We start from the raw sequence: 13,893 nt of genomic DNA, 5'->3' as shown, positions 1-13,893 counted from the left end.
GGTATTCTGTGGGGATGTCACGGTGGCTGACCCGGCCCGTGGCACTAGGGGAACATCCGTTGTAAATGGGGAAAAGGTCTTTAAAGGGGAATTGCTCGTGACGCCACCTGTGGTATTCGGTCAGGGTGACCGACGCTGCTTAGGGGTCTGCTGGGGTGATGTTATGGCAGCTAGATGGTATACCTTCCCACAGGTGAAGTGTATCCCCAGGGCTTCCCAGAGTGTGGATGGTGAATGGTGTGAGGCGCAGTGAAGAGCGAGGACACAATGATGCAGTCTCTTTACCTTTACTGAAGGCTTCAGTGTCCACATTCCAGGGTACGGACCACAGGGTAGGCAGAGACTGGCCGGTCTGAAGGCAAATCCAGAGTCCCCTTATCCAGGTGGAATTCAATAGCCTTTCTCTAGTGCCGGGGTGTTGTAGTACCTCCCTGCTGAGCTTCTCGGTAAGGTCCTCACAACTATTCTGGAGATGTTAAGTGTTGTGAATTTTGATTCTGGGCTCCCCCGGTGGCCGCTTGTGGAATTGGACTTGTCATCCTCTTTCCTGTTTCACCTGGTTCCATCAGTAGTGGGTGTCGCTATTTAAGCTCATTTCTCTGGTGGTTTCTTGCCGGTCAACAATGTTATCTGATGCCTCTCAGTGCTTGTTCCTGCTTCTAGACAACTACTAGATAAGTTGGACTTTTGTCCATGTTTTGTTTTGCCTATTTGTTCCAGTTCACAGCTGAAGTTTTGTTACTGTGTCTGGAAAGCTCTCGTTGATCAGGGATGCAGAGATCATGATAGTTTGACCGGCCATTAAAGTGTTAAAGACCCAGGTTGAGAAAGGAGAGTTATAAGAAGTCTGCTGGAATTTTTTTTTTTTTTTTTTTTCCTCCAGTCTGCCTTGCTGCAGTCTTTTTTCTCTCTCTCCTCCTAATCTCTGTATGGCTCTGTGTGCACCTGACAATCATGGATCTCCAGAGTGTAACTGCGGGTTTGAATAATCTCATCACGAAAGTACAAAATTTACAAGATTTTGTGGTACATGCTCCGGTATCTGAGCCGAGAATTCCTTTGCCGGAGTTCTTCACAGGGAATAGAGCTAGCTTCCAGAATTTCCGAAATAATTGTAAGCTTTATTTGTCCCTGAAGTCTCGTTCAGCTGGAGACCCTGCTCAGCAGGTTAGGATTGTGATTTCCTTGCTCAGGGGTGACCCTCAAGATTGGGCCTTCTCATTGCCAGCAGGGGATCCTGCGTTACGCGATGTGGATGCGTTTTTTCTGGCCTTGGGCTTGCTTTATGAGGAACCTCATTTGGAACTTCAGGCAGAAAAAACTTTGATGGCACTATCTCAGGGGCAAGACGAAGCTGAAGTTTTCTGCCAAAAATTCCGTAAATGGTCTGTGCTTACTCAGTGGAATGAGTGCGCCTTGGCGGCAACTTTCAGAGAAGGTCTCTCTGATGCCGTTAAGGATGTTATGGTGGGGTTCCCTGTGCCTGCAGGTCTGAATGAGTCCATGACAATGGCTATTCAGATTGATAGGCGTCTGCGGGAGCGCAAACCGGTGCACCATCTGGCGGTGTCTATGGAAAAGACGCCAGAAAGTATGCAGTGTGATAGAATTCTGTCCAGGAGCGAGCGACAGAATTTTAGACGGAAGAATGGATTGTGTTTCTATTGTGGGGATTCTACTCATGTTATATCAGCATGCTCTAGGCGTACAAAGAAGCTTGATAAGTCTGTTTCCATTGGCACCATTCAGTCTAAGTTTATTTTGTCTGTAACCCTGATTTGCTCTTTGTCATCCATTGCCACGGACGCCTATGTTGACTCTGGCGCCGCTCTGAGTCTTATGGATTGGTCCTTTGCCAATCGTTGTGGTTTTGATTTAGAGCCTTTGGAGACTCTTATTCCTCTGAAGGGGATTGACTCCACCCCATTGGCTAATAATAAACCACAATACTGGACACAAGTAACCATGCGTATCAATCCGGATCACCAGGAGATTATTCGTTTCCTGGTGCTGTATAATTTACATGACGATTTGGTACTGGGATTGCCATGGTTGCAGTCTCACAACCCAGTCTTGGACTGGAGAGCAATGTCTGTGTTGAGCTGGGGATGTAAGGGTATTCATGGGGACTTACCTTTGGTTTCTATTTCGTCGTCCATTCCCTCTGAAGTCCCTGAGTTCCTCTCTGATTATCAAGACGTCTTTGACGAACCCAAGCTTGGGTCGTTACCTCCGCACCGTGAGTGCGATTGTGCCATAGATTTGATACCGGGTTGTAAATATCCAAAGGGTCGTTTGTTTAATCTGTCTGTGCCGGAACATGCTGCTATGCGGGAATATATAAAGGAGTCTTTGGAAAAGGGACATATTCGTCCATCTTCTTCTCCCTTGGGAGCTGGGTTTTTCTTTGTCTCAAAAAAAGACGGCTCTTTGAGACCATGTATTGATTATCGGCTTCTGAATAAGATCACTGTTAAGTATCAATACCCATTGCCATTGCTTACTGATTTGTTTGCTCGTATAGAGGGTGCTAAGTGGTTCTCTAAAATTGATCTTCGTGGGGCGTATAATTTGGTGCGGATCAGGCAGGGGGATGAGTGGAAGACCGCATTTAATACGCCCGAGGGCCACTTTGAGTATTTGGTCATGCCTTTTGGTCTTTCTAATGCCCCTTCAGTTTTCCAGTCTTTTATGCATGATATTTTCCGCGATTTTCTGGATAAATTTATGATAATATATCTGGATGATATTCTGATTTTTTCTGATGACTGGGACTCTCATGTCCAGCAGGTCAGGAGAGTTTTTCAGGTTCTGCGGTCTAATTCTTTATGTGTGAAGGGGTCTAAGTGCGTTTTTGGGGTCCAGAAAATTTCCTTTTTGGGGTATATTTTTTCTCCCTCTTCCATTGAGATGGATCCCGTCAAGGTGCAAGCTATTTGTGACTGGACTCAGCCCTCCTCTCTTAAGGGTCTTCAGAGATTTTTGGGCTTTGCCAACTTTTACCGCCGATTTATTGCTGGTTTTTCGGATGTCGTTAAACCACTGACTGATTTGACCAGACAAGGCGCTGATGTTGCTAATTGGTCCCCTCATGCTGTAGAGGCCTTTCAGGAGCTTAAGCGCCGTTTTGCCTCTGCCCCTGTGTTGCGTCAGCCTGATGTGAATCTGCCTTTTCAGGTTGAGGTTGACGCTTCGGAGATCGGAGCTGGGGCAGTGTTGTCGCAGAAAGGTTCCGACTGCTCCGTCATTAGGCCTTGTGCCTTCTTTTCTCGCAAATTTTCGCCCGCAGAGCGGAATTATGATGTTGGGAATCGGGAGCTTTTGGCCATGAAGTGGGCGTTTGAGGAGTGGCGCCATTGGCTCGAGGGGGCTAGGCATCAGGTGGTGGTATTGACTGACCACAAAAATTTGATTTATCTTGAGACTGCCAGACGCCTGAATCCTAGACAGGCGCGCTGGTCTTTATTTTTTTCTCGCTTTAATTTTGTGGTGTCATACCTACCGGGTTCTAAGAATGTTAAGGCAGATGCCCTTTCTAGGAGTTTTGACCCGGACTCTCCTGGTAATTCTGAACCCACAGGTATCCTTAGGGAGGGAGTAATTTTGTCGGCCGTTTCTCCTGATCTGCGGCGGTCCTTGCAAGAGTTTCAGGCGGATAGACCGGATCGTTGTCCGCCTGATAGACTGTTTGTTCCGGATGATTGGACCAGCAGAGTCATCTCTGAGGTACATTCTTCTGCATTGGCAGGTCATCCCGGAATTTTTGGTACCAGGGATTTGGTGGCAAGATCCTTCTGGTGGCCTTCCCTGTCACGAGATGTGCGAGTCTTTGTGCAGTCATGTGACGTTTGTGCTCGGGCCAAGTCTTGTAGTTCTCGGGCTAGCGGACTGCTGTTGCCCTTGCCTATTCCTAAGAGGCCTTGGACACACATCTCGATGGATTTTATTTCAGATCTGCCTGTTTCCCAGAAGATGTCTGTCATCTGGGTGGTCTGTGACCGTTTCTCTAAAATGGTCCATTTGGTTCCTCTGCCCAAGTTGCCTTCTTCTTCTGAGTTGGTTCCTCTGTTTTTTCAGAATGTTGTCCGATTGCACGGTATTCCTGAGAATATTGTTTCTGACAGAGGTACTCAATTTGTGTCTAGATTTTGGCGGGCATTCTGTGCTAGGATGGGCATAGATTTGTCTTTTTCATCTGCTTTTCACCCTCAGACTAATGGCCAGACCGAGCGGACTAATCAGACCCTTGAGACATATCTGAGGTGTTTTGTCTCTGCTGACCAGGATGATTGGGTTGCTTTTTTGCCATTGGCAGAGTTCGCCCTCAATAATCGGGCCAGCTCTTCCACCTTGGTGTCCCCGTTTTTCTGTAATTCGGGGTTTCACCCTCGATTTTCCTCCGGTCAGGTGGAATCCTCGGATTGTCCTGGAGTGGATGCGGTGGTGGAGAGATTGCATCACATCTGGGGGCAGGTTATGGACAATTTGAAGTTGTCCCAGGAGAAGACTCAGCGTTTTGCCAACCGTCATCGTCGTGTTGGTTCTCGGCTTTGTGTTGGAGATTTGGTGTGGTTGTCTTCTCGTTTTGTCCCTATGAGGGTCTCTTCTCCTAAGTTTAAACCTCGGTTCATCGGCCCTTATAGAATATTGGAGATTCTTAATCCTGTTTCTTTCCGTTTGGACCTCCCTGCGTCCTTTTCCATTCATAACGTTTTTCATCGGTCGTTATTGCGCAGGTATGAGGTACCTGTTGTACCTTCAGTTGAGCCTCCTGCTCCGGTGTTGGTTGAGGGTGAGTTGGAGTACGTTGTGGAGAAAATTTTGGACTCTCGTGTTTCCAGACGGAGACTCCAGTATCTGGTCAACTGGAAGGGTTACGGCCAGGAGGATAATTCTTGGGTCAATGCATCTGATGTTCATGCTTCTGATCTTGTTCGTGCCTTCCATAAGGCTCATCCTGGTCGCCCTGGTGGATCTGGTGAGGGTTCGGTGCCCCCTCCTTGAGGGGGGGGTACTGTTGTGAATTTTGATTCTGGGCTCCCCCGGTGGCCGCTTGTGGAATTGGACTTGTCATCCTCTTTCCTGTTTCACCTGGTTCCATCAGTAGTGGGTGTCGCTATTTAAGCTCATTTCTCTGGTGGTTTCTTGCCGGTCAACAATGTTATCTGATGCCTCTCAGTGCTTGTTCCTGCTTCTAGACAACTACTAGATAAGTTGGACTTTTGTCCATGTTTTGTTTTGCCTATTTGTTCCAGTTCACAGCTGAAGTTTTGTTACTGTGTCTGGAAAGCTCTCGTTGATCAGGGATTGCTACTCTGGCGTTATGAGTTAATGCCAGAGTTTAAGGTAATCTCTGGATGGTGTTTTGTTAGTGTTTTTCTGCTGACCATGAAAGTATACTATCTGTCTTCTGCTATCTAGTAAGCGGACCTCAAATTTGCTAAGACTATTTTCCTGCTGCGTTTGTTGTTTCATCTGAACTCACCGTCATTATATGTGGGGGGCTACTGTCTTCTTTGGAATATTTCTCTAGAGGTGAGCCAGGTCTTATATTTCCCTCTGCTAGCTATTTAGGTCTTAGGCCAGAGCTGGGCATCTAGCGATAAATAGGAAATGCTACCTGGCTATTTCTAGTTGCGCGGCAGGCTTAGTTCATGGTCAGTATAGTTCCATCTTCCGAGAGCTTGTCCCTCTATAGGCTTGCTATGATCTCTGCCTGCAGAGATCATGATAGTTAAGTCTCTTTCTCTCTGTCACCCTGATGGATAGGATAGGACAAAACCCGTATAACTGGTGGCCTGAGGCTTTTTACAGGGACCCTACAATGCCCCGGCCTCCACAAGTTGCCACCGTCCCTCCTAGGTATAGAGTTGGGCAGCTAACATGGAATTAACTGTCCTGCCAGTCTCTGAAGTAAAGCATAGAGATCCTTACTCCCTCGGTATTCTGGCCATGGGGATTCCTGTGCCTCAGAAGGAGGCAGCCTTTCACAGGGCAGAACTCCTTCTGGTTTCCTCTCCTTTTGCTATGACTTCGTTTCTCACTCACTGCAATACACTTCTCTTCAATGTCTCTTTCCTTGGATGCTGCCGCACGTGGACCCTCGTCCTCCTCAGACCAAAGTCTGAATCTGGCTGAAACTCACTCCAGCCAGCTTCTGCCAAACTCCATCAGGTCCTGACTGGGTGAAGCCCAGTCAGCTTCTCTCTAACTTTCTAACCAAACCACCAGTTTTACCTAACTGTGAGGAGTACCCTAATAGATAGAAGCGTAGCTCCCCCTGGTGGCCTGGAGTGTGAAGTGTGTTGTGTGGATAGTGATACCTGGTAAAGAGATCTCCTTTATTGCCTTCAGACGTAATATCACTCCCCCTGGTGGAAGAACGATATTACTGCAATGACCAGGACTCTGGGGCGCTGCACATATAATAACTGGTCACAAGAGATGTAACCATTGACTGAAGATGACAGCAAGTTGCTCACTTTTGCTTTTATCACTCAAGTTGTACAGATTTGATATCCTTTTTAAGTTTGACAGATCTTTTTTTGTCTTTTACCTAAAATAACGCATTATCAAATAATTATTTTACTCAACAATAAATACTTATTTTACCTTTTTTGTAGGTTCAAGCTTTACCCCATCATCAAGTATTTATGCAAATAACTCTGTAACCAACTCAACAAATTTTAGTAATCCTCAGCAGGTAAGAAAAACTACTCTATGCGTTACAACTTGATGTGTAAAATTAACCCAATACCTATGATACCTATTGGACACCTTCTCATCAGGGGTTTTCCAAGAATGTGTGAAAATGACCTTCTCTACATAATTAAATCTGCAGCCTCTCCTAGTCATGTGTCAAGACAGGTTGCAGTTAGAAGAAACACAACTAATGACGTGTGTCTCAACTGCCAGAAGAGTGGTATCACATATACCTCACTCAGTGAGGAGGATTATGATATTAGAATAAATTAATCTTCTCCTTGCTGACAGAGCACAATGGATTTTTTTCTCCATCCCCTGTCCTCCATGAGCAGTGAGTCAGCAAGATTTATTTCTTCTCATGTCACAACCCTGCTCTGACAGCTCACTGAGGTATGTGTTTTTATAACACTTCTCTTCTGTCAGTTGATACACAGGTCTTATGCAGTATTTCTTCAAACTGCAATCTATCTTGACTTGTGAATAGGATGGGCTGCAGTTTGAATTATGTGATTGAGGCATTTTTATAACATTCTTATAAAACTCCTTTAAAATAGACTCTCCAATAATATCATGTCTCTTTTTTTCTCATGAAATCAAACTATTAATGTGATTTGCTAATCGTGATCAACACTATTTGTAACTTTTCTTGCATTAATCCTATTAAAAGTCTCTATTCAAATCAGATTTCAGCTTTCTGTGAGAGGTACTATATACTTTTGAGATACCTTTGTTGAATAACATACTTTACTAAGCTAATGCTTACATCACTATGTGTTAATATACTTTTTTGGCATAAATTGGATTAGTATGGCAATTTTCATACATTCGTAGTCTGTCACCTGAGTTTTGCAGCAACATATGCCAAGCAAAGAGTTGAAACATGTTAGGAATAGATATAAACATACTGATAGTGGAGTTATTAAACTCCCCTAATCATGAAGCGTTGAACTTTTTTTACCAAATATCTTTATTAACACATACAACATACATAATTAAAAAATGCCTCACAATCAGAAATATAATTAGCACTGCAGAGAACAGCGTGAATAAAAATCCGCCAATCCAGGAAACAATCAATCCACTTAGGTTGTGTGCGTAACTAAACATTTGTTCAAATATAATATGGCAAAACAATAAATTTTAAATAAGACGAGAAATGCAGATTAAATGACTGGTGGAACACACCTGGGAGTGCCAATAAATATTACGCACACCTAAATTCTCTGTTAATAAAGCCAGACAACACATCATCATGAAGCAATGAATTGCCCCTCAATTATATAGGGATGTTGCCTAGCAAAAAATCTTAACTGAATTCACATATAATATATTCCCAGCCACACACTGGCTAGGTCACAAGCTGAACACCCACATTACACACAGCTCTCATGGGGAGAAATATTCCTATCCCAACATACGTGGGTGCTCAAGTCAGAGAAGCTTAAACACTTATTGCACTTTTCAGTCCGGCCATAGCACATCTCATTATAGAGAAAAAACCACCATAAATGCGATGTCTAGTATAATGCATATTACCTGGATAAGTCGGCACAAATCACAGTCTCATAACACGCTGAGACTTGCTGGCACGCTGAGACTCCGTTACCCCGACGCGCGTTTCGCATCTGCTTCCTCCAGAGGGCGCCCCCAGGTAATATGCATTATACTAGACATTGCATTTATTCTTGCCAAAGAAAATATGTTTGGAATGGAAGTCATGGCAGAAAATAACTTGATATATGATTTTAAGGCTAAAGTGACAGATGCCATCTCCAAATAACTATCTGCCATTCTCTCGATTTGAGGGTGACCCTCAGCTGGATAACCTCTTGTTTCCTAAATTTACCTGTGAATGTATTATGCTTCTTACCTTCTTCTGGTGTCACTTTTATTAACAATTACAGATGAAAATATTATGTTTTATTTGCCAAAATAGTTTAGCAATTTAATTCCTTCATTGACATGATATTTCCGATGTGAGAGATTTGCTTTCAATAGGCAGGTCTCCAGTTGGTAATATTATACAAGATACACATATGGGGAAAAAGGTATGTATGAGATGGATGAAAAGGTCAAGAGTATGCCTTTTTAGAATACCTCATAGCCACCTGTGGAGTAGACTTTCAGGAATGCTCTGTAATGATAGGCTAGAGCACAGCACTGAATGTGACTAAGATTTTAAGACCAAGCATTTTGTAAGCGATTTTCTTTGGTTATGTGCTAATTCAATGTTAAATGTACCTGAAGTAACAGGATATCGACTTCAACCTAGTGTTAAGTGCTAATTAATCCTTCCTCCTGCCAAATCTCAAATAATCATTTTACTACTTCACTTAATAAATTGTTCCTACTGTTCTAGGATTATCCCTCTTACACAGCTTTCGGCCAAAACCAATATGCACAGTATTACTCAGCATCAACATATTCCGCCTACATGACTCCAAATAACACGGTGGATGGCACCTCATCATCAACATATCAGTTACAGGATTCACTTTCTGGCCTGACTACCCAACCAGGTACAGATCTTCATACAGGTAAACTGCAGATAGAATTCCTCTAAATTTACTGACAGATTTCTGTGTATTATATACTTTATATCAAGCTGCAATTTTGACATTTATGAAGATACATGTTGGCTTTGATTACGAAAACTTTTTTTCTTTTCCTTCTTCTATAGTTACATTCAATGTGAAAAGTTTGGGCTGAGTTATTAGTTAGTAATGAAAATAAAACACCTACTCATATATACACAGTACAGACAAAAAGTTTGGACACACCTTCAAATTTAAAGATTTTTCTGTATTTTCATGACTATGAAAATTGTACATTCACACTGAAGGCATCAAAACTATGAATTAACACAAGTGGAATTATATACTTAACAAAAAAGTGTGAAACAACTGAAAATATGTCTTATATTCTAGGTTCTTCAAAGTAGCCACCTTTTGCTTTGATGACTGCTTTGCACACTCTTGGCATTGTCTTGATGAGCTTCAAGAGCTGGCTACTTGCATAGTCTTCTACCGTGTATTTTTTATTGTTTCCTTTGGTTTTTGAATAGCTTGATTTCCTGACCTCAATCACTTATCTGCTGCCTGTTCTGATTTCTTTCTGATATCTGCTAATTAGGGTTGAGCGAAATGGATCGTTCATTTTCATAAGTCGCCGACTTTTGGTAAAGTCGGCGTCTCATGAAACCCGACCCGATCCCTGTGTGGGGTCGGCCATGCGGTACGCGATCTTGGCGCCAAAGTCGCGTTTCGTATGACGCGTGTAGCGCCATTTTTTCAGCCAATGAAGGAGCGTGGGCAGAGTGATGACATAGGGGTTAGGGCGTGCACGCCTATCATCATTTTATCGCTTGTGCACACTAGCGATTTGGAATGTGTAAAACAAAATTTTCTGTGCTGGGACGGAGGGGAGAGAGAGAGAGAGAGAGGGAGAGGGAGAGGGAGAGAAAAAAAAAAAAAACCATTGACGTGCATAGGGTTTTGTGTTCTGGCCGATCCTCGACTTTGCGCAGTAATCGGCCGATTTCGCCCGACTCGACTTTTCCAACAGTCGGGTTTCGCGAAACATGACTCGACCCTAAAAAAGTCAAGGTCGCTCAACCCTACTAATGACTGAACTTCATCGGCCTCAACCATTGCTCCATGTGAGCACTGTAGTTTAGTTCTTTTGCTTATTTATGCTTCAGCCATTGCTAACTGAAACTACTTTGTACTCTACTCTACTGGAGTCTTCGGCTAATTTCCCACTATGAGTTTTTGGTGATTTTTTTTGGGCTGCGAATTTTCTAAAAAATACAAGTAACCTATTTTACTGAATTGGTCCAGGGATGGTGCAGACATTCTGTAACATCAAAAACTCCCCAAAAGATCATCATGGGAATGTAGCCTAAGAAAGAAGAGCACATAATCCCCTAAATCCTGCCATCTAGTTAAGCCCTAAGCCACACTTTAGTGACTTGGATAGCCCACCTATCCAGTTAGCCATTCTAAAGATATTTAGAATAGCACCAAACATTTTCTCATGTGAACCAAAATTGGAACTGTGGATGAACAGAATAAACCTAAAAAAAAGCAGACCAGAGAATAACAGAGATCTGCAATATTTCAGAGAGTAAGTAAAAAAGTTTACACACTGTAGATACTGTATATTAAAACCTCTGTTGGCTGCATTGTCTTCTCAGTGCTTTCAGTACAAGGTCACTGTCTTTTCAGTCACCGCTGTGCAGGTTTGAACATGCTACTTCAGTTCCCTTGTGACTCTGGTGGAAGAAGAAATGGCTGCCCCACTTTTTTTGCACAAAAGAGCAGTGTGCAGTGGTTTATTTTTTTGTGGTCTGAGGGTGTGTCTGGGACAGATATGTATAGAAGGCTTTGTGCACAATATGAAGAAAGTGTTCTGTCATCACAAAGAAGTGTGTGTGTGTTAGGCGTCAGGATTCTCCCACTGCGCGGGATAGATCCCAAGCATCATCTGGTGCTGTGGTCTCCCATTCTGGTTCAGCCGCTGGGATTGCTGCTCAGCACAGATGTCGGTCCCAGTGTCCTGCTCAGGCTCGTGGAATACGTTTGGTTACTGCTGGCTCTCCGGTCAAGCCTATGGTATCCAAGGTGCAGCCTTGCGCTCTGGAGTCTAAGTCCAGAAATCACCTTACTGATCATGTCCGTGATGTGGCATCTTCTCATTGGTGGTCAGACGTTAACTGCTCTTGTGATGTGGCAGCTCCGGATTGGCCCGCCGGCGATGTCACGGCCGGCTGGGTGTGACTGTTTGGGGTGGAGCCAAGAGTTTTAAAGGCTCTCAGCAGCGTACGTGGGCATGCTAGTATCATTTATGTTTGGTGTGTGAGGGTGGCTACTCTACCACTCTGTCTGTACGTTTGTGTGTGTGTCTTTGCTCAGACTGTACACGTTGGCAGGTAGGTTGCACGCTTATGCGGTTTCATTTCCTTGGCTCTTCGCCTGAGTCTCTAGTCTGCTACATGCTAAGGTTGCTGGTCAGGCACAGGTTCAGGAGTGTCAGGACTGGGGTAACTAGCCGCTTGGCTTAGCATCTGTTTCGTACGTGTGCACGAATGGCACAGTTCAGTTACAGAGCAAACTCGACTCTTATGCTATACTTCTCTACAAAGGCTACAGAGTTTTGTACTTAGCATCATATAAGTTCTTTCTTTTGGCTTAGCATCTTCTTCATTTATGTGTGCGGTTAGCACAGTTTAGTTGCAGTGCAAGCTCTCTCCACGTGCTATCTTCCCTGTAACGTTTAACAGGGTACAATACTTAGCAAACTCGGAGCTCTACCTCTCTGTGAAGTTAACAGAGCTAGGTATTCTGCATCCTGTTCATACTGTGTGGAGTTATCACAGTGTGTTTAAGGTATCGCTCGCTGTTTTGGTTCCATCATAGCTCACACTAGCAGCAGTTATACATCTCTGCACGGTGAACCCCGGGTTGTGATTGCACTTTAATTTATACTTTAATTAGTTTATTCCGCCAACCCTAACAGTGTGTGAATGGATAGAGAAGCAAGGAAGATTGCACAAATGTCAGCCATGAAGAAAGAGCCAGATGCCTGTCTACGACTGATAACAGCATTGAGTATTAAAGTATCTTCCCTATAGTCCTGATCTTGTCCCATCTGATCTCTTTGTTCCCCTAAATGAATCCTTACGAGGATGAAAATTCATGCGTGATGAAGGCGGTAAAACAGCATTGCATTCGTAGATTATAGCTCAGCCTAAAATATTTTTTAATGAGTAAATATGAACGTTTTTGGATAGTTTGAAAAAATATATTGCAAGGCAGGAAGATTTTGTCAATATATGATATATTTACATTTTTCGGAAAGGCGATTTAAATAAATTCTATAGCCAAAGTGCGGATTATTTTGAACTCACTATCGTTTTTGTACATTGCAAATGTACAACAGTTTTCAATCACTGTTAACCCCTTAACCCCTGGGCCATATTTCATTTTCGTTTTTTGCTCCCCTCCTTCCCAGAGCCATAACTTTTTCATTTTTCCTTCAATATGGCTTTGTGAGGGCTTGTTTCTTGCAGGAAAGTTGTGCTTTTGAATGACACCATTGGTTTTATCATATTGTGTACTGGAAAATGTGAAAAAAAATTGCAAAAGTGCGGTGAAATTACAAAAAAGTACAATTTCACAGTTCTTTTTTTGTTTTGTTTTTTACCATGTTAACTAAATGCTGAAAATGTCATTATGATTCTCCAGGTCATTCCGAGTTCATAGACAGCAAACATGTCTAAGTTCTTTTTTATTTAAGTGGTGAAATAAAATCCAACGTTTGTTAAAGAAAAAAAACGCCATTTTCAGAGAACTGTAGCGTATCCATTTTTGTGATTTGGGGCTGGTGAGGGCTTATTTTTTGTGCACCAATCTGATGTTTTTATTGAAACCATTTTGGTGTAGATATGATCTTTCGATTTCCCGTTATTGCATTTTATTGCAATGTAGCGGCGACCGAAAATACATTATTCTGGCGTTTTGACTTTTTTTCTCGTTATGACATTTAGCAATCAGGTTAATTCTTTTTTGTATTGATAGATCAGGCAATTCTAAACTTGAAAATACCAAATATGTGTATGTTTGAATTTTTTATTGTTTTATTTTTAATGCGGTGAATGGGGGGTGATTTAAATTTTTTTATATTTTTTATTTTTTTAATAGTTTTAAAAACTTTTTTTTTTACTTTTTGCATGCTTCAATAGTCCATGGGAGACTGGAAGTTGCAGTTGTCTGATCGGCTCTGCTACATTCAGGCGATGATCAGATCGCCAGTATGTAGCAGAAATGCTCACTTGCTATGAGTGCCGACCACCGGGCGGCAATCTGGCTATGATAACCATAGAGGTCTGCTTGAGACCTCTGGTTGTCATGCCAACCCATCAATGACTTGCAATCACGTGATGGGGTAGGATTTCCGGTGCGTTTGCAGGAAGCGCCAGTTAAATGCCGCTGTCAGAGATTAACAGCGGCATTTAACTAGTTAACAGTTGCGGGTGGATTCCACCTGCAGCTGTTAGAGGCACATGTCAGCTATTCAAAACAGCTGACATGTGCTGGGAAAAATGTGGGCTCAGTCGTGGAGCCCACATCAAAGGGAGGGAGTCCAACGTGGGTGTATTACGCCCAATGTCGGAAAGGGGATAAGGAG

At 43.1% G+C, this 13,893-nt stretch overlaps 1 protein-coding gene across 7 annotated transcripts in view; it reads left to right on the top strand.

The window, feature by feature from the left end:
* EYA4 (EYA transcriptional coactivator and phosphatase 4) overlaps window positions 1-13,893 on the top strand; it is a 533,493-nt gene that overhangs the window by 353,492 nt on the left and 166,108 nt on the right. For 6 of the 7 annotated variants that reach the window (XM_077289339.1, XM_077289340.1, XM_077289337.1 and 3 more), the window contains 2 exons: window positions 6,624-6,703; window positions 9,065-9,242. In XM_077289339.1, coding sequence (XP_077145454.1) covers window positions 6,624-6,703; window positions 9,065-9,242 — 258 coding nt within the window. The remainder of the gene's footprint in view (window positions 1-6,623; window positions 6,704-9,064; window positions 9,243-13,893) is intronic. The other variant, XM_077289336.1, reaches the window with a different exon arrangement.

The sequence above is a fragment of the Ranitomeya variabilis genome, chromosome 2 (genome assembly GCF_051348905.1).
Source record: "Ranitomeya variabilis isolate aRanVar5 chromosome 2, aRanVar5.hap1, whole genome shotgun sequence".
In the NCBI taxonomy this organism is placed as follows: Eukaryota; Metazoa; Chordata; class Amphibia; order Anura; family Dendrobatidae; genus Ranitomeya; species Ranitomeya variabilis.
This window is presented reverse-complemented; position numbering and strand designations above follow the sequence as displayed.